At 44.6% G+C, this 20718-nt stretch overlaps 2 protein-coding genes across 3 annotated transcripts in view; one reads left to right on the forward strand and one right to left on the reverse strand.

Annotated features, from left to right (window-relative positions):
• The window catches only part of COPA (COPI coat complex subunit alpha), a 69344-nt gene extending 64458 nt beyond the window's left edge, over positions 1–4886 (reverse strand). Inside the window, exons 1-3 of the mRNA XM_028530587.2 lie at positions 4454–4886; positions 1028–1141; positions 754–827 (exon numbers count right to left, since the gene is read on the reverse strand). Coding sequence (XP_028386388.1) covers positions 754–827; positions 1028–1141; positions 4454–4493 — 228 coding nt within the window. The 5' untranslated portion in view covers positions 4494–4886. The remainder of the gene's footprint in view (positions 1–753; positions 828–1027; positions 1142–4453) is intronic.
• NCSTN (nicastrin) lies at positions 4631–19970 on the forward strand. Of its 2 annotated transcripts, XM_028530589.2 has the most exons (17): positions 4631–4803; positions 5966–6070; positions 9977–10100; positions 10533–10654; positions 11096–11241; positions 11986–12136; positions 12429–12538; positions 13009–13161; positions 13827–13931; positions 14098–14175; positions 15418–15590; positions 17008–17110; positions 17227–17322; positions 17630–17717; positions 17937–18091; positions 18329–18541; positions 19154–19970. In XM_028530589.2, the coding sequence occupies exons 1-17, from the start codon at positions 4719–4721 to the stop codon at positions 19274–19276; spliced, it is 2130 nt and encodes a 709-aa protein (XP_028386390.1). In that variant the 5' UTR covers positions 4631–4718; the 3' UTR covers positions 19277–19970. The 2 variants fall into 2 exon arrangements, with proteins under 2 accessions (XP_028386390.1, XP_035870931.1); XM_036015038.1 differs by lacking the exons at positions 9977–10100; positions 10533–10654 and having other exon boundaries at positions 4680–4803.
• Positions 19971–20718: the final 748 nt, after the last annotated feature.

Genomic DNA, 20718 nt, shown 5'->3' on the forward strand with positions numbered 1-20718 from the left:
AAGATCCATGTAACGGACTTACTGATTAATTTCCTTACTGAGTGTTTACATTGATCTTTTCTCCATTTGGAACGTTACTGCCTAAGCCCAGGCTTTGTTCACCTCTCACACAGACTCCTAACTAGTATCTCTGCTTCCAGTCTTACCCAATTTACCCAATATTTTCTTTATACTATCACCAAATAATCTTTTTAAAAAAATGTATCATTCCTCTATTTAAGCACTTTTAATGGCTCCTTGTTATCTGTATAACATCCAAACTGCTGAGTGCTGCAAACTCCATGATCACTTCACATTAAAGTGCTAAAATCACTCCTTTCTCTCACCTTTTCTCCAGATTTTATCCACACAAAACTACTTATAAGTTTCTCAAATGTATCCAACTATGTCATGACTTTTTTGTCTTTGTACATGAATTGCCCTTCCATATTTCACTTTTGTTCTCTCTCTATTGTATTACTCACTAAACTGTACAGCTATTATTTGGGTATATATTTATTGCTTCTATTAGAATAAAAGCTCCTTAAGACCAGAGATCATTTCTTATTTATTTTTGAATTCCCCAAAAATAAAACAATGTATGGTACACAGTAAGCATTCAATAAATGTTGCTGAATAAGTGCTCTGTATATCATTGTCAAAAGCATGAGCTCTATATGAGTAAAATGTACTACTGCTTTTTTAGTCCCTTCCACAATTCCCAAACCCCACATTCTCTATCCTTTACTCCCAGTAATGACAGACTCTCTGTACCTTAATCTTATAGTCATCTCCTCCAGAGACAAACAATGGCTGCTGCTTATGGAAGTCAATGCCTCGGACTGGACCTGAAAAAGAAGGCAGGCAACATATGTCAAAAAGAGCTACATTTCCTAATCTCCAAGGTGATTCTTATTCAGGACTTTTCAGTTCTATCCCCTCCACATTTTTTAATCCTAAAGGAATTAATGTCAAACAAGGCTTAAGCTATTCCAGAATAAAACATATACTTACATCTTTAATTTCCTTCTAGAAACTATTATCTTACCATCATGTTCATCAAACTTGTCAATAAGGGTGCACATCCGATAGTCCCATAACTGGATGACCCCATTATGTAAACTGGTCAGGATCCAGGGTCTTTTGGGGTGAAAACTGAGCCCTGTGGGGTTAGGGGACAGAGAATCATCCAGTGAGCTAAGTAAGCCCCACAATATTACCTTCTGACAATTCTGGTAAGAAAGAACAGCCTAGGTTAATTCTAGGTTCATTTATTCATTTGCTGGATGCTAGACTTTGTGAATTTATGTTTTGAGGTGCTGGATTTTTGTTATATTCCTTTAAATATTGTTGGGCTGTTTTAGGATGCAGTTAAGTTACTTGGAATCAGTTGATCCTTTTGAGTCTAGCTTTTAAGCTTTGTTAGGGTGGGTCCACAGCAGCCTTTAGTGTAGGTCTAATTTGGCATTAGTGTCGAGGCAATACCCTTCTGAGGTACTCTGTATGATGCCACATATTAAGGAGGTTTTTCCATCCTGGCTAGCAGGAACACTATTCCCAGCCCTGTATGAGCTTCAGGAAGTAGTATGCCCTCTTTTCTCCAGCAGTTCCATTCCAGTCTTTGGGTCCTTTCCTCACATGAATTAGTACTCAAAGGCCTGACAGGATTCCCTGCAGAACTCTGGCTTTCTCTGAGCACCTCCCTCTTCTCTGGTATTCTGCCCAGCCAATTCTAGCTGTCTTGGCTTCCCTGAACTCTAAACTCTATCCTCCTCAGTGAGATCCCAAAGCTCTACTCCCCTCCCTCTACTGCAGCCTGAAAACTCTCTCCAGGTAGTAAGCTAAAAACAATCATAGGACTCATCTTGTTTATTTCCCTTCTCTCAAGAATGACTTTTCTGCAGTGACTGTCATTCAATGTCTGAAATCCTTTGTTTTATACATTTTATTCAGTTGTGCAGCTGTTTAAGGTGGGAAGATAAATCTGGTCTCTATTACTCCATCATGACTGGAAATGGAAGTTGAAGGAAGTACCATACTTGCTGCATATAATGCACACTTTTTTGCCCAAGTTTTTAATAGAAAGATAAAGATGCACATTATACATGGGTAGAACTGATTCTGTATCTATATAAATGTTTTTAATTCTTTCGCTTATGCGTATGCATTAAAAGTGTAACTCTAGAAAGCAGTAACGCTATCCATATGCAAAATAATACCCTGGAATACAGTAATCGGTCATATTATTTGTTACATAAAATTTCTTGTACCATATGTTCAAAAATAAATGCTAAAATTCCTTTATAATATAAAAAACAAGTCTTAAAATATAGAGAAATAAAAAAATTGAATTAAAAAAAGTAAAACAAGATGTTTTTCCTCAAAGGTTGGGCCAAAAACGTGGGTGTGCATTACACACAGAAGCACATTATACATGACAAAACATGGTAACAACTGCTAACAGTTTGGAGTGTGTCCTTTCAAATTTTTCATGTAGATCATATCACTTTATGAAAATGGAGATGACAATGTTTTCCTGTGAATTTATTTTATTATTTAACTATATATCATGGATCTTACTACATCTAAGTACTACATATGAACAAAACCTCACTTTTTTAGCAACTACAACGTACAAATGCACCATCTTAAAATTATTCTAACGATGGGCATTAAAGCTCTTCCCTCTAACTCTTGTCTATCAGAAAACAGTGCAAAATTGAGATACTTCTACATACACGACCTATTTGCATTATTACTGCCTTAGGCTAAAGATTTGGAAGTGGGGCTGCTCAGAACAGGGTATGTGCATTTAATGTTTTGGCAAATACTATCTGACTGTAAAATAAGTGTATAAATATACAGACATTTTGTAAAGGTACCAATTTTGCACATGTTGGCCAACATGGGATATAATCAGTTACTTGTTTTGTTTGTTTGACTAATCTAAGGCCAAAAAAATAAAGGCATTCTCACTTTCTTTTTTGCTTTTACATTTCTTTCATTACTAGTGACGTGTATAATATTTTTGTTTATTTTTTTAAACTTCATCAAGATTTAATTTTCTCTCTGTTTTTAAAATTAGTTTACATTCAAAATTATTCCGTATTAGTTGCAGGTATACAGCAAGGTATATAATATTTTCACATATTTATTGAACATTTCTTGTTTTAAGTTGTGTATTTTTCCATTAGCTTGTTCCCTTTTTGCCTTTATGATACAGAGGAGCACTTATTAATGGATATTAACTCTCAAATATTCTAAAATCTTTTTTCCCTCACTTGCCTTCCCTACTGTCCAATAAAAAAATTATGGGCAGAAAAGAAAATACAAGGATTATAAAGATCCATTTCAACCATCCAAGAATTCTTAATGGTACTCATCATGATCACATTCCCAAAAGAGTTAGAAACTGTTCAGAATCTATTCTCGCATTAAAAAACGGCCTCTGGTTTCTGAGCCTGAGTTTGTGCCAGGCACTGTAATAAGTATTTCTCACATACTTTCTCACTTTAATAGAGTGTTAATTATAGACGTTTTACAGATGATGAAATAGAGACTTAGAAATGTTAAGTGGCCCAAGGTCATACTCCTTGGTAATGGAGTCTCTGGCATTCCAAAGCAAGCCCACTGACTCCAAAGGCCAAGTTCCTAACCATCTTGCAATGTTGCATCTTACTAAATATTAAAGATACATATCTTTCCCAATTTCAGAATACCCTACTCTTCTGCCTTTTCCACTGTAACATTCTAAGACACTAATGCTACAGTTTCAGCCATCTGCTCTCCACCACAACCACTGATACTCAAGCTCTGAGGCTGCCATATTTAGGAAATAAAGATGCCCAGTTAAATTTGAATTTCAGGTAAACCACCAGCAATACCAAAAAAATTACTCACTGTTTATCTGAAATTCAAATACAACTAGGCGTCCAAGCAACCTTATCAGGCTCAGACTTGACTGGGGTTACAGGCCTCTATGTCCCATTTCCAGGTAGGAAATAAAGGCCATTGGAGGCACTCAACGTTGATCTGGTGCAGCCAGGAACTCCTTAAGTGAGGCAGCCACTGCTCATCACCGAAAAAGCTACTGACTTGGGTAAGAAATGGCAGAGGTTGAGACTCAGTCCCCTGGAACACTCCCTACAACACGTTCATCAAAAGACAACACAGGGCCTTGGGAGCTGAACACACAGCATAGGTGAGAAGGGGAACGGAAAGAATAGAGAACGGGCCTAAAGGATTTCCTGAGGTGTGAGAACCACTACAGGTATATCAAACAGCGAGAACATGCTAAAGAAGAGTCGGCTAGAGAACACTCTGCCAGGGTCCAACCTCTCTCCCGCCCACCTTCCTCGGGGTTCGTACCGGGGCCGATTCGGCCCATACTTCTACCCTCTTTCTTCCCCCGTGACAGCGCCGCCCCTGACATCCAGCCCCCGTGTCCTGTGCTCCCCCTCTTGTACTGCACTACCTTTGACTCGTGCGCTCTTAGTCTCGAATTTGGTTAGCATCCTTCAGGCCTGCAGCTCCGAGGTTCTAATCCGAGCCCCAGCCACTCGCTTACGCCCTCCAGTTGCCTCCACGTCAGCAGCCCTCAGCCACGGTTCCCGGAAGCTCCTCCCGCAAGAACTTCCGGTCCCTGGAGCTCCGGGCAACCGAGACAGCGCCAGAGCGAGCCTAGAGAGGCCACGCCGGGCGGGAGGGGAACCGAGGCTTCGGTTCCGCGGAGAGGCAAGATGGCTACAGCTGGGGGTGGCTTTGTGGCTGGCCTGGAAAGTCGGGTTCTTCTTCGCCTTCTGTCTTTCTGCGTCCTTCTGGCAGGTGAGGCTTCCCCTACCCGTGAGTTTCACTCTAAGGAGCACTCTCCTGATCGGCCCAGCCGCGGGCGCCGCCGTCTCCTTCTGGTTCCCGTTGCCCCCTTGTCCCCCTATCCTTTAAATCCTTGTTCTCTTACGTTCCCATGATAGAAGTTCCCCCTATACCTGGATCTAAAGGTCCCTTCTCCCCAGTGGCACGTCGGATCGCCCCACTTCCTCCTCCAGGCTGCTGGACTCTCCCACTTTATCCGGATGCTTCCTTTTCCCCAGAGCCACAGGCACCCCACCCACAATCAAAAAGGACATTTGTCAGTTTAGCTTCCTTCTCTACTTGTTTAGACATTTCAAGATGAAAGCAGCCTCGTTCTGTTGGGGCAGTGCAGCGTTTGTTAAGAAAGTAGATGCCTCATTTCTTTGTTGATTCCACCGTAAACCCGCGCCCCTGTGCTTTGCCTGTTTGTTTCATCAGCAAAGTGAAACAAAAGTAGTATATGGGAATTCTTAACTGTTTAGACCGTGAAACAGTAATTCAAGGCGCTTGAGGCATTTATAATGGTATATGGCCTTCTAGTTTGTCGAGTCTTAAAATGCAAACATGCCACTATATGACCATGACCATGCCTTCCCCCCAATTCACACTGGTTTCAAGAATCTCCAGAGGAGAAACTAGAGCTGGCCCACACTGTGAGCACACACAAATGAGCTACTGGCAATAGAGTAACAGAAGGTGTGTGGCATAAGTTTTCTCCCAATTCTGTTTTGACTCCTGGAAAAATGTCTCAAAGAATTTTTAAGTTGCAACCTATATTCTTAGACTGGAACCCATTCTATTAGCTAATTAGTAATATGCACATAGGCTAGAAAAGCAGAAGTGTGGTCACCCTTGCAACCAAAAGCTGGTACATCTGAGGTTAAATGCCTTTCCTTTGACACATGAAGTTTTCTATTGGCTTTACTGTCAGTTGCTCAATGTAAAATTTGTAATAATCCTCTGAGGCACATAGCTTAGGTGCATTATGTGTTCCAATAATGTGCCCAAAAAGTGAGAAGAATAGACATTAGTCCCATATCAGAAAGTATGACATGCCCAAGCCATACAGTGAGCTAATGACAAAGTGGAGGTTAGTACTATCAATTTTTTCTAACACTTTTTATTTTCTGATCAGATTTGTGTGGGGGAAACTCAGTGGAGAGGAAGATCTACATCCCCTTAAATAGAACAGCTCCCTGTGTCCGTCTGCTCAATGCCACTCATCAGATTGGCTGCCATTGTGAGTTCAGGTTTGGATTTATGTTCATGGCTGTTGATATTTCAGTCTGTGCCCTAGATATAAAGATCCAAGTCCTGCTTGAGAGTCTCAGCACACAAATTAAGTTATGTGGGTGGAAGCTGGTAGAGAACCATTTTGTAAAACCAGGCAAGATAATAAGGAAGATCTAACATTTAGTAAATGCTGCATACTAAGGTTCTTAAACATACATCTCATTTAATCCTCATGATGTAGTTGCTATTATTATGTCATTTTACAAATGATGAAATTGAGACTTAGAGCTAAGTTGAGTAACTCTTCCAATATCATCCAGCTATTAAGTGTTGAAGCCAGGATTTGAGTCCTGGTGGTCCAGGCTCTAAGCAAGAACTCTTAACCACCCAGAAGGTTTAGAAAACTATGCTATTCCCTATGGAGGAAGTAGGTTCATATTCTAAGGCAGGGGTGTCAAACTCATTTTCACCGGGGGTGGGGGGGCGGGGGGGGCACATCAGCCTCACAGTTGCCTTCAAAGGGCTGAATGTAATTTTAGGACTGTGTAAACGTAACGACTCCTTAACTAGGGGCAAGGAGCTCAGTGCTGCCACCAGGTAGAAAAAGGTGCCAGGCCGGATAAAACAAGGGGGAGGACCAGATTTGACCCTTGGTCCTTGTGTTTGCCACCTGTGCTGTAAGGAGTCCAGTCATCACCTGCACTCTGATCTCTTTAGAACCAAAATGGTCTTTTTAAAGGCAGTGAATTATTTGAAGAGAAGGCATTGAGAAAGCCTTATGATTGCAAGAGGAGTTAGTAGAACCTTTGCATTTGTGTTCATGCTTTGTAAATGTGTTTCAAAACAGGGTACTATGACATGATTATAAAACTATGAAAGGGAGAAAGGGTTGTGATCTAAAGGCTGAGTCTCACTTCGTCTTCTGCTTAACCTGCTAATTTCAGATTTTGTTCTGTGGATAGTAAGTAGCTCTGTCAGAGTATAATTTTGCTGGTAAGCAGGAAATAGAATCAGATCTTGGCTCTATCATCAAATTGGTCACCTCTGAATTTCATTTTACTCTTAATGAAAACAGTATATACCTGCACAAAGCTGAAAGACTGCCTTGAGCAGATGTTTGTTGATGATGCTGAGTAAGTAGTGTGCTCTCAGCAGTACTGTGTGATTTCCTGAAACCTTCCAGTTTGGTAGGAGAAGACTGGAACACTGAGAAGTAAAGGACTTGCTCAAGGTGACAGTTGGTACTTTCTTACCCATCCTTCCCTGAGCTATACTCTGTGTTCATCATCCCATGTCTCTGCTACAGGAGGTGCTGGGAGTAGATTACTGGTTCCAAAGAGTTCCAAATAAAATTTTTGTTGGTCTTAGTTCTTAAACTGGGTTTGTGGGTAGAATTGAGCCAGGCCCATTGTAGGCTGAGATCCAATTGCAGGTCTTGCTTGAATTCCACTCAAGTGTGAAAGGCTAGAACCCCAGCCTCCTGGATCTGGTCTCCAAGATACCACCTTTGGGAATGAGTCATTCTGCTGCATGTTCTTAGAGCAAACCTGTGGGAAGCAGAGCAGTAGCCAAGTGCCAGTACACAGAAGCAAGCGGGGAGGGGCTGGACTCTGGCCACTTCCTAATTAAGATCTTATTTCCTTTTCAGCCTACTCATTTATAAGACTTTCTTTGTCATATCTTTCTGTCCTGAGCAAGCTATACCCTCTTTAATTAGGGTTGCTAGCATTAAAGGAGAAAGAGACCCAGGTTTAATTTTATGATTATAATGTTCCGTGTCTATTGGACCCTTTTAAATTGCTCAAAGAGCTTATGTAGGTTTCTTTTAGTTCCTTCCTTTCTTTCCTTTATTAATATATTCCCACAATATAAGATAAATAGGGTTGGAAAAACTCTTCATTGAAGGTCCAGAGAAAGTAAGCAAGTTACTTAAGACCGCATAGTCACTCACTGGGACCCAAATCAGAATCCAGGCTTTTTTATTTTTTTAAAGATTTTATGTATGTGTGTGTGTGTGTGTGTGTGTGTGTGTATTTTTTTATTTATTTTTAGACAAAGGGAAAGGAGGGAGAAAGAGAGGGAGAGAAACATCAATGTGTGGTTGCCTCTTGCACACCCCCTACTGGGAACCTGGCCCACAACCCAGGCCTGATTGGGAATCAGCCCTAACCAGTGACCCTTTGGTTTGTCAGCCAGTGCACAATCCACTGAGCCACACCAGCCAGGGCAGAGCCCAGGTTTTTTAAGTTCAATGTCATAGCTTGTTTTCTTCCTGTCCTCTTTCAGGAAGAATATAAGTTATTCCTTTGCCCATGTTTTAAATGCTCTGGCAAGGACTTTTGTCTTTAGTTTTATTTAAAACTGTTATTGGTAGGTAGATCATTACTAAAGTTATTCCAGAGTATGATATTCCTTTATATTTTATTATTGTCAACATACTTAAGTATTTTATTACTGTCAACATGAACTTAAGTATTTACTGTATATAAGACATAGTTGAATTTTGGGGACTTGCTGTCATGTCTAGATTTTACCAGATCCCATGGAAGAAAAATACTACCTGGCTGGCAGTGTGATAATGCTTATGGTTTCTGTTTCATGCAGATTACAAGTATTTTAGTGCATTGACCTATAGCCATAATTCTTATTCCTGGCTGTGTATATTAAAGAACCACATGTGGTGTTTTTTGAAAATACACATACCGCCCTGGCTGGAGTAGCACAGTGGATTGAGTGCGGGCTGCGAATCAAAGTGTCACAGGTTCAATTCCCAGTCAGGGCACATGCCTGGGTTGCAGGCCACAGCCCCCAGCAACCGCACATTGATGTTTCTCTCTCTCTTTCTCCCTCCCTTCCCTCTCTAAAAATAAATAAATAAAATCTTGAAAAAAAGAAAATACACATACCTAAGCCTCACCTTTAGAGATTTTAATTTAGTAGATCTGTGTTTTAAAACTCCAAAGTGATTCTGATACACAGCTAGGGTCGACAACTACTGTTTTAAAACAATTTGTGAATAACTCATCCAAATTTCAGTGAGGAGGAGACTCATGCAGGGACCCTATGATGTCTCTACATGGATCACTAGGGACCTGAGTACTACTATATAGAACTCAAGGTATTCCAGACTATGGGTCATGCATCCTGTAGTACAGTGCATCCCAATTTTTGTCATGTCAAGAGACACATAGAAAATGGGATTCTGGCTCATATAGTAATGGATATTTGTAGGGCATCCTGGGGTAATGGGTGAGTCTCTTCCTGACTGGAAGTGAGCAGCCTATGGTCTTTGGAAACCCTAGTTCCCCAGAAATGAGGGGAATCAATATCGGCACATCTCTAATCCATTTAAGGCCCCTCAGTTGGGAAACTGTTCTAGAGACCTCGGAGTTCTTGATGAACTTTACCTAAAACTGACCAAAAGCAAGTAAAGCTATTCACAAGTAGGGCAAAGGAATGGAGGTCTAGGGAGGCTACTGAGTCCAATGGAATCTGCACATACATTTTCACAAAGGAAGATTCAATGGTAGAACCACAAGCTAGAGATTTAGAGCCTGCCATTTTCTAGAGAAAATACAGGTTTGAACGCTTTGTGTGTGCTGTCCTGGAATCTTGTACATTTGGCTAAATGAGACTGAAGGAAGAGGGGAGGAAAGTGAAGATTACACAGCCTTTCTGACCTTTAATGAACAAAGCCTCCTGAGTAGACTTCTTGGGCGATTTCATCCTCCATTCCCTCCTTGTCCTCACATGGAATGAGGGCCTTTCAGCTCTTTAGTTCAAGTCTAGACATGACAATATTAATCCAGATATTTTGTGACATGTTTGGGGATAGATGATCTGCAGAGTTAGTGAGGCAAAGTCAGAATTGCCAACTGTGGGTTTTTTAATTTGACCTGTTCTCTCCTGGCAGCTTCCATTAGTGGGGACACAGGGGTTATTCATGTAGTGGAGAAAGAAGAGGACCTGCAATGGGTGTTGATTGATGGCCCCAACCCCCCTTATGTGGTTCTGCTGGAGGGCACGCTCTTTACCAGGTAAAAACTGGGTATATCTGCTGGAAACTGCATTCAGAGAGTGGAAAAATTCAGTGAACAGTCCTCACTTGTGAGTGAAAATTTCCCTTGGCTCCCTACTCTGATCAGGACAGGGGGTGGGGTGCTCCTCAGAAGGAAAGAGGCACCATCAAAAGGAATTATCTCAGTGACCTTGTAAGTAAAGCTCTAATGAGTGAAGATGCCTGGGAGGGAGGAGGAGTGCACAGGGTCACTCAGGTACCGAGTAGATGAGATTAAGCCCCAGCTCAGATTGGGTAATAGTCCTCTTAGAAGGTAGAGACTGAAAAGGCAATAAATGAGTCAACAGTTTGATTCTCCTAATTCCCCATTTGTGTTTATCCTTAGGGGCAGGATACTGGGCTGCCTGATAACCTTTCTATCTTCCTTCATGTTGTTCCCTCCCTGTTCTAGGAAGGTGATGGAGAAGCTGAAGGGTAGCACTGGTCGAATTGCTGGTCTTGCAGTGTCCTTGGCCAAACCCAGCCCTGCCTCAGGCTTCTCTCCTAGTGTGCAGTGTCCCAATGATGGGTTTGGTAAGAGCCCTAAAGGATCGATGGAGACTACTGTCACCCAGAATTTATTGTTGCATCAGTCTCATGTCTTTGTGTATGTGTGTAGGGGGCGGGGGAATGGTATCTGTCTCTGTGTCTATGTTTATATGTTGTGTGAGCAGCTGACTCCCCAAAAGAAGATAGTGTCTCTTGTCTTTGCCATTCTTCCCTTCCCTCTCCTGCTTCCTCTTCTTCACTAACCTTCCATCTTCACTTTTGTCACGTGCTCAGATCCCTAATTGGACAGCTATGGCTCCCAGATACCAGTGTCTATTTTACTGTGGGTGATGACAGGTTGATGCTTGCTTCTTTGAGTCCTCTTTCTTTGGAACTCTTTGTTTTGACTCTATAATATCTTAGCTTTCCCCACCGGGTCCACAAATGGTTGGTGTCCCAACATTCTAGCCCCCTCCTTTTCTTTAGGTGTGTACTCCAACTCCTATGGGCCAGAGTTTGCGCACTGCAGGGAAATACAGTGGAACTACCTGGGTGATGGCTTGGCTTATGAAGACTTTAGTTTTCCCATCTTTCTTCTTGAAGATGAAAATGAAACCAATGTCATCAAACAGGTAATGACTCTGCCAGCTCCTAGCAATTCCAGTTAGGAAGAATTATTTTGTAGGCTCTCCTCTTGTTTGGAAGGAATCTCATTCTATTAGTATACCCTCTGAAAGACAGTTGCTTCAAGAAGAGCCAAGAAATTAATTTTTCTCACATTCCCCACTCCCATTTCTCTTCTGTCTTTACAGCATTAAAGGTTTTTAGACTGGAAGGAAATGTAAAGGATATTTAATATGAAACAAGGTATAGGGAGTCGTGGTTAAGAACCCCTATTAATGGTAAAAAGAACATTGAACTAAGAATTGAGAGATTCAGTTCAGTAATTTCTGAAGTTCTTTTCAGCTCTAATATTCTCCAGTTCTAGTCTAACGTCTTCATTTTAACACACAGAGCAGTTACGAGATTTATCCAAAGTTACATGGTGAGTTGATGTCCAACCTGTCTTGAATCTGATTTTTGATCTCTAGTTCAGTGCTGTTTGCATCAAACCACATTAGGAACAGTGGCTGAAACTCCAAATTGGGCCAGGTCATTTAATACAGGTTGATTTCTTCTGCCCCAATTAAGTCATTTCATACCTCTTGAGGAGTTTTTCTCTCTGACCTTATTGATCTCATGGTTGTGCCAGATAGCTACAGCTCTGGGACAGATATAGGAGTGGCTTTAGAATAGAGCTGGGCCCTCCTCTTTTTGGGAAGTATGGGAGGGACTCTCCAGCTAGCTGCCTCAGTGGGGTCCATCTCCCCTTCTAGTGCTATCGAGATCACAACCTGAGTCAGAATGGTTCAGCACCAGCCTTCCCACTGTGCGCCATGCAGCTCTTCTCACACATGCATGCTGTCATCAGCACTGTCACCTGCATGAGACGCAGCTCTATCCAGAGCACCTTTAGCATCAACCCAGGTAGGGCAAATCTGAGACATGCTGGGTGTGCAGGGTGGGGATAAGGGGACCAGGCCAAGGAATAATGGGAGACCTGTAGGGAAGGAGTGGGCACAGGCAGAGAGCACTGGCGGGAGAAGTGGAAATAGTTCTCAGCAGTTGCATCTTGTCACTGAAGTGGATGATGGCAGTAGAGACAGAGAATGTGACTCAGAGAATCCATGGGGCACTGGTCAGAGAGGACTTTCACACCTTCTTTTTAGCTACTTTCTTCTTGACATTGTTCATGTCTTGCTGTTTGTGTCCTGCTTAGAAATTGTTTGTGATCCCCTGTCTGACTACAACGTATGGAGCATGCTTAAGCCTATAAATACATCTGGGACATTAGAACCGGATGAGAAGGTTGTGGTTGCTGCCACCCAGGTAAGTGTTGGCCTCTGATCAGGGTGGGTAGGGCTGGTACAGAAAGGGCAGGCAGCCCTGACTGGTATGGCTCAGCTGGTTGGGCATCCTTGAGCAAAGCGAAAGGTCGCTGGTTCAATTCCAGGTCAGGACACATGCCTGGGTTGCAGGCTGGTCCCTGGTTGGGGCACATTCAAGAGGTAACCAATCAATGTTTTTTCTCACACATTGTTGTTTCTCTCCCACGTTTCCCCCTTCTCTGAAGATAAATAAAATTTTTAAAAGGGGGGAGGGGCAGGCAGGCCTCTGTTGCACGTACCAGGTTTCATAGTTACCATAGTGGGACCCTCAAATGGAGAGGGATCTGGGCTGTGGGACTCTGGACTTCAGGACATGGGTATTCTCTTGACTGAAAGAGGAGAAGGGGCCTGGGGCCTGGTCCTAATTTCCATTTTCAAACTGTACCTCCCTGCCTTTTCTGGTGGACCCAGCTGGACAGTCGTTCCTTTTTCTGGAATGTGGCCCCAGGGGCTGAGAGTGCTGTTGCCTCCTTCGTCACCCAGCTGGCTGCAGCTGAAGCTTTGCACAAGGCTCCCGATGTGACGACCCTACCCCACAACGTCATGTTTGTCTTCTTCCAAGGGGTAAGGGCTCTCTGGCTTGAGTGGAATGGCCAGGAATAGGAGTTGGGGGGTGTAGGTGGGAGTGGCCATCTTCTGGGGAAGATCTCAATATTTGATCTAAGTTGTTATTCAACAGAGAGCTTCTGGATATGTCTACATGTATCTCCTTCAGAGTCCTCCATTTTAGGAAGGCTCTGCACTCTGCCCTTGAAGTGGTATACTGCCCACCCCTCTCTTCCCCACTTATGCTATCTACTTAAGGCATTCTTTTACTTTTTTCCCTGGAGCTCTTTACACTCACCTCCACTCAGGAGCCTTGAGGCTCCTGACTTTCTCCCTGTCCCCACAGCCTGGCCCTGGAATAAGGGAACAGCAGTCATGGATGAGTCAGTAGAGGTATGAGAGTGGCAGGAAGCAGGCACAGAGCAGCTGATGTTTGCCTCAGGCTGTTCTACCCATTTTTAGGCTCAAAAGATCATGTGCTATATACATGTGAGGGATAGTCATAGCTGGGAGGCAAGGTAGGGAAGAGGATACAGTCACATGATTCTAAAAGCTAACCAGCACTTGAGATGCCGTAGGACAGCAGCCTTTATGCTGAGAGCTTTGATCTAGCCTCAAGGAACCAAAGTTGCCCTAACCCTTTGGAATCTCTGTTCCCTTTCTCACCCATCTCTACCTTTCAGGAAACTTTTGACTACATTGGCAGCTCAAGAATGGTCTATGATATGGAGAAGGGCAAGTTTCCTGTGCAGTTAGAAAACATTGACTCATTTGTGGAGCTGAGACAGGTGTGTAGCATGTGTCCCTGCCCCCTTCCTTCCTAAAGTTTCCTCTTCTTTTGTTCTGTTGTCCTCCCTGCAGGTACCATCACTTCTTTCCTTGACTTCTCTTTTGAACCCACTCCTTTCTCTCAGCAGACTGAGTATAAGTGTTGCTTCTTCATCCTTCCCCCAGGTGGCCTTAAGAAATTCCCTAGAGCTTTGGATGCACACAGATCCTGTGTCTCAGAAAAATGAGTCAGTATGGAACAAGGTAATCTGAACATCTTTCCCCCTCACTTCTATTTTCAACAGCTCAGAAAGATACAGGCATCCCCTTACCCTGGCCCTTGCCCCCAAGGCCTGCGAGACAGGACCTTAGGTCGGGTATTGGCTAAAGGGTGAACATCATGACTGTTACAGCTGCCCAGCAAGAACCACTGGTTCCATGGGATGGATAGTTCTTTGATCATTTGGTGCCTAGCAAACTGTTGCTGGCCATTAGGACAGTGTGGTGACTGGCTCCCATCTCTCCCTGCTCTCCCTGCTGCCCCATGGTTCTGATCATCCAGGCTGTGCTGCCCCATTCCTGGCATGCCAGACTCCTGACCCCAAATGTCCCTCACTCTCCTCACTACTTGTTCAAGCTCCTGCATCTCCTCAATGTCCAGCTTTAGGCCTGCTTTTTTCTAAGAGGTCTCTTCCTGCCACTGCAGCTTCAGTGTCATCCCTGCTCTGGGCTCCTACAGCCCTTGCCAACTGGGTTACCTATTTTGTATTATCATTTGTTTCTCCAGTTTTGCACAACAAATAACAACTGAAGCATCTACTGAGGATAAGGCAGAGTTCTGAGGACAGTGTATTTACCTATAAATACAAAAAGCGCAGGCCTCTTCCTTCTTTATGCCATAATTTTTTTTTTTTTTTACTTTAAGGGTATATTTATTAAAGCCAGGGACAGTGAAACAAGGAAGGACGTAGGATAGAAGAAGCAAAAGGAGAGTCTAGGCGAGGCTGCTTTGGCTCTCTAGTCATGCTATAGGAAACAAATGAACCTAGATGGGGCTGCTATTGGCTCACCAAGAAGTAAAAGTCAAAATGAGCCAAGGTGGGGCTGCTGTCAGCCCACTGAGAAGTCAGAGAAAGGGGGGACTTGGAAATAGATTCAGGGGATTGGCCCAGGATGAGCTGCCTCCCACTGCTCCCCTAGTTGCAAGTCTCCTGGGGACCCTTAGAGTTTAGGAGAGAAAAGTAAAGATGTACCCCTGAGAGGAAAGAAAAGCTTGGGCATTCTTCAGGGAGGGAGAGTGTGCCTATGCTGTAATTTAAAAGGATGGTAGGAGCTGCAAAAATTAGAGGGTCTTGATTCAAAAATGCTTGAGGCATTTAGATCTAGGAGGGTGTGGGGCAACTTTCCAAGCAAGGGATTTGAAGTAGAAAGCAGTTTAGTCCTAAAAGAGACCTCCCACTTGCCATTTCCCATCCTCTCATGAGTTAATCTCCCTCACCCTCTCAGGTGGAGCATCTCCGGACCACATTGGAGAAGAGTGGTGCTGGTGTACCTGCTGTTGTCCTCAGGAGGGTGAACCAGTCCCAGCCTCTCCCACCATCTTCTCTGCAGCGATTTCTTCGAGCTCGAAACATCTCTGGTGTTGTTCTTGCTGACCACGCTACTAGCTTCCATAACCGGTAAGAGTTACCTGGCCTACATCCTCTTACTTGTTGGAGAGAGTCTGTTCTGCAGTCAAGGGTCCACAGAGAGATGACTTCTGTGTCAACAAAGATCACTACTGTCCATTCTCCCCACACCACCCTCTCTAAAACTTCAGGTCAGTTTGCGTTCTTTGTTCAGTGCTATATTCATATCTAACCTGGCCCCATCATATGATTTGATGTTCAACTTAGAAAACAGTTCTCACCTTGACCCTTTCCTGCATAGTCCTTGCCTGTGCTTCTACCACTCCCAAGCTGTCTGGGGACTTGAATTCCCTAGGGCTGCCGGTAGAGGGTATCATCTCAAACACGGGCGCTGGAATGATAATAGGGTTCTTAAGGTATAGAACAGAGTGTTGTCCTTGTCTGGGGCCCACCAAGGGTGCTGCAAACCATACTCTGAAATGTCACATGTTGCCATGTGGTAAGTGCATGTGGTTCAATGTGAGGGTATCGTGTCCACTACAGTTGAGGTAGCTCCAGAAATAAGGGGTGAGGCCTTTTGGTCACCTCTTTCCTGGTCGTAGGCACCTCTAAACTGCCTCTAACTTGAGCCCTGGACTAAAAGGCTAGTTCTTACTCAGGCTGGACTGCTAAGCCCCAAGCCTCCCTTGCTCTTGCAACAGGTCAGAGAAATTTCTGAGTGACAGTGCATAGGTTCTGGTTTTCCAAGTACAGCCAAATAGCAACTTCTCATTTATTTTGGGCAGCAACAGTTCTGGTGCATAAGGTCAATTCTCTTCTCCCAGTTTGTCAACCATACCACTTCAGGATAAGGGGTGATTCACCATTTGAACACATTTGGACTTACGTGGCTGACTTGATTCTGTATGGGAGCATTTATAGATGGTAAAAACTGGGAGCTCTCTTTTCTTAGTCCTACCTCTAAGGTCTGTCTCCTTGGGGTTCCCCAAGGAGTGTTGGGGTAGTTTGATGCAGTGTAGTAGTATATATCTGTGAATAGATGTGCTAATCTCCCTCTACTTTCAGCCACCCTTAATAGAAGTGTTCACTAGAACAGTCACACAATTGCTCTGGTAATGTGTGTCAGCTTCACTGAAAGTCATTTTCGCCACCCTCCTATATCTCCAGCCCAAATAACAAAAGTGTCTCTTATGTTTAAAGGTCTCCTGGAGGGAGATTCCTGCATTTTATTTTCATTCACCTACTCTACCTTGTCTGTTGGAAAAGTCTTTGTATTTAACTAATCGCTGCTATCCTCACTCCTACCTCCCCTTTCTCCACACCTTCTTCAGTATGGGATACTAATCTCTCTGCCTGTCCTGGATGATGAAAAATGAATACTGAGTTGCCGTGTAAGGGGCATTTGAGGGAGGGAAGGGGCAGGGCCCTTGATGAGTGTAGCCAAGGCTCATGTTGGCTTTCCTGGCAGCTATTACCAGAGCATTTATGACACTGCTGAGAACATTAATGTGAGCTACCCTGAATGGCAGAGCCCTGAAGAGGACTTGAACTTTGTGACAGACACTGCCAAGGTAGCACTGGCCTGGGCTGGGTGGGAGTAGTGGGGAACACAGAAAAGTTGGTTAGAATGTTACTGTTTGGGATTAAGAGAGGTGGGCCATTCAGTCCCTCTCCTCACCTACCACAGGCTCTTGCAGATGTGGCCACGGTGCTGGGACGTGCACTGTACCAGCTTGCAGGAGGAACCAACTACAGTGACACTATTCTGGCTGATCCCCAAACAGTAAGAACAAATGGCCCTGACTCCTTTCTGTCCATTTACACCACAGGCTGCCTCAGCCTTTATGTCCCTTGCCTGGTCTCCCACACCTTGGAATTCACTATGCCTGTACGTGCCTGTGAGGATACCTGACACCCCAGGGAGCCCTTGGCTGGGCCTCATCTGTACTCTCACGAGTCAGCCACTGTCTCCCTAACCCCAGAGTCTATCTGGTCAGTGTGGTTTCCACTCCATGACTGGACCTCCACTAATCACTCTGTCCCTGGGATCCAAATCACAAAGCTCTCTCTTCTCACTATCCCAATCCTAGGTCACCCGCCTGCTCTATGGCTTCCTGGTTAGAGCCAACAACTCATGGTTCCAGTCTATCCTCAGGCAGGACCTGAGGTCCTACTTGGGTAAGCACCTGATGTGGGAATGGGACCCTTGGCCAAGGAAAAGGGTAGGAAAAATCTTCATTTTGCTTTAATCTTTACTTTTTTTCTTTTTCCTTTGTACTCGCCCCCCTGCCCCCCGGTTTCCCTTTCTTTCTCTTTCTCTTTTTTTCTCTGTCTCTGCCCATCTGCACTGCACCATCTATCCACAAAATCCTTCCCTTCCCTGTGGTTTCCAATCAGGTGACGGGCCTCTTCAGCATTACATCGCTGTCTCCAGCCCCACCAACGCCACTTATGTTGTACAGTGTGCCTTGGCAAATTTAACCGGCAAGGTGACTGACCTTACCCGAGAGCAGTGCCAGGATCCAAGTAAAGTCCCCAATGAAAACAAGGATGTGAGTGGTAGTGGGTGTTGGAGGTGCCCTGAGGGTCCCTTTCCCTTGGGAAAACTAGAGGATTTCCTGGGCCCAAATGGACCCAAGGCTGGGGATGGAGAGGTGGAGGGATGCAGCTCTTTGAACTTGAGTTTTGAACAGGCAGTAGCCTGAGTGAAAAAGGACTGTCTAAAGGGTAAAGGGAGTGGGTGAGAGGGGGTCACCTCAGCCCATGCTCTGGCATGTCTTCCTGTGCAGCTGTATGAGTACACCTGGGTTCAGGGCCCTCTAAATTCCAACGAGACGGACCGGCTCCCCCGGTGTGTGCGTTCCACGGCACGACTGGCCAGGGCCTTGTCCCCTGCCTTTGAACTTGGGCAGTGGGGCTCTACTGAGTATTCTACATGGACTGAGAGCCGCTGGAAAGACATCCGTGCCCGGATATTTCTGATAGCCAGCAAAGAGCTTGAGGTAAGGTGGGAGACAGGTGGTGGCAGAGATCTCTTTGACTCTGTTGCCTCTTGTCTCATATCTGTTTGTTTCCCATTAGCCCCAGATTTGCCACAAAAACCTACTGCAAATCTGTCCCTTGTCAGCTAGTATATCCCATTAGGAAGCTTATCTTCATTGATAATTCGATTCTGTATTCATTCTGGAGATATGTTCTCAAAAAGACCTAAGGAGACACTGCTAGCCCTGTAGTCCCCAGGTAGTCCTTCCACAGCTCCACTCCCACCAGCATTCCCACCTGGCATAGTTGGGATGGGTCAGTCCAGTATTTATCAAGTACCTATCACAAGTAAGTCAGTAATGTAATTGCCATGGGAGAGTCAAAGTCGTGGGTCCTGCCTTCAAGATGCTTAAAATCTAAGTAATACAAGACAAGCAAGAACAGAGGTACTTTGCTTTTCTTTTTAAATGCGGAGACTGTAAGTCTCCAGACTGGGGAGATGTTGCCTATGATTGGTCAGTATTTGGTGCTTGGAGCCAGCTCCAGAATTCCGATGTCCTGGCTCCCAGCCCCAAGCAGTTACCCCAGACTGCACTGAGCGAATAATCAGAGCACCTGTCTCCCCCCTGCAGTTCATCACCCTGACGGTGGGGTTTGGCGTCCTCGTCTTCTCTCTCATCATCACCTACTGCATCAATGCCAAAGCCGATGTCCTTTTCATTGCTCCTCGGGAGCCGGGTGCTGTGTCTTTCTGAGGAGAACCCCAGCTTTTCCTGCAGCTCTGTGGTTCATTCCCTAGATCATTTGTCCCACTAGGACAGAAACCACTAGTTTGTCACTGGAACCTTTCTGGTCCTGGCTCAGACTGGGATTAACATAAAGAAGAGGAACTGCCCAACAGAGACAGTGAGAGATAAACAAGTCTCCTTCCCTCCCAGCTCCCCCTTCCAGTCTCCCCTTTCCCATTTCTTCTTTCTCCCCTCTGCCAGATTCTAGGATAACAAACAGAAGCTTCTAGCTCCTGTTTAACTCCTAGCCACCCACCATAACTTACCCTTCCTCATACTTCCTCTACTACTCTTTCCATCCTGCCCCATACCTTCCTCTACTCCCCACTTCACCTCCTGTACCCATCCACCTTCCTGACCAGGAAGAATGACATGAAGGGTTGAATGCCAGGAACCAACTACAAGGAACCCTGAGGAGGAGGAGGATGGGGCAGTCTGGGAGCCAAGCCTGCTGTCTCCCTCCTGCCTTCCTGTCTCCACGCCTTTAGATGGCACATCAGGATGGGCATGCTGCTGGGTGGGTATCCCACCTCCAGCCCACAGTGCTGAGTTGTCATTTGTAATAAGCTGTAATATCTATTTTTGTTGTTTTCCTTTTTTTGTTTGTTTGTGTATAAATATATAAATAATGGGTTTCATTAAAATAGATTATCCCACATGACCTATTACGCGTCCCGGGCTCTTTTGCTCAGCGACCTAGACTGGGAGTCACAAAGTTGTTACCTCATGCTCTCTTCTGGGTCTTCTGAGGCCCAAGGAGTAAGGCTCTGTCAGAACCAGCTGGAATCCTGGAGCCCTTGGTCTCTGTTTCATAAGAACAGTGTTAGCAGTTTCTTCCCACCTTTGTGTTTGACAGACATTTCTTTATTCACTTTGAGATACTGGTAAGGGTACAGAGATGAAGGGAATACACCCCTTGAGTAGCTCCAAGTTGGGATGAGGGGAGAGACAGATACACTCCCAAATGGGCGTGATCCAGTGTGATAAATGGAATAATTACAGAATATCCAGAGTGCCATGGTAGCACATAGTGGGACTTGGGGCAATGTGGTGGCATTTAGGAAGGCTACACAGAGGAGGAGGCATTTGAGGTGTGATTTAGATTCACCAGATGCGGAAGCACAGAGCCAAGAGAAAACACCAGTCGTGTTTGGAAACGTTGAGTTGTTCAGTGTGTTCAAGCCATAAGGATCAGCAGGAGAGGCTGGGGCTAGGTCACAAAGGCGCCCTTGGGTGGTGTGCTTTCTGTTGATTGTGGACATTTTGTAGACCAAAGCAAGGAATGGTTTGGGACTTTTGGAGACACTCTGATGCCCTGGATCTTAATGGAGGCGAAATTCTGGAATGTAGCAGCACTGTTAAATTAGGGGCAGAGGCTCAGTCAGCTGAGGGGGAAAGAACTGACAGGA

This window comes from Phyllostomus discolor, chromosome 14, assembly GCF_004126475.2.
Source record: "Phyllostomus discolor isolate MPI-MPIP mPhyDis1 chromosome 14, mPhyDis1.pri.v3, whole genome shotgun sequence".
Lineage (NCBI taxonomy): Eukaryota > Metazoa > Chordata > Mammalia > Chiroptera > Phyllostomidae > Phyllostomus > Phyllostomus discolor.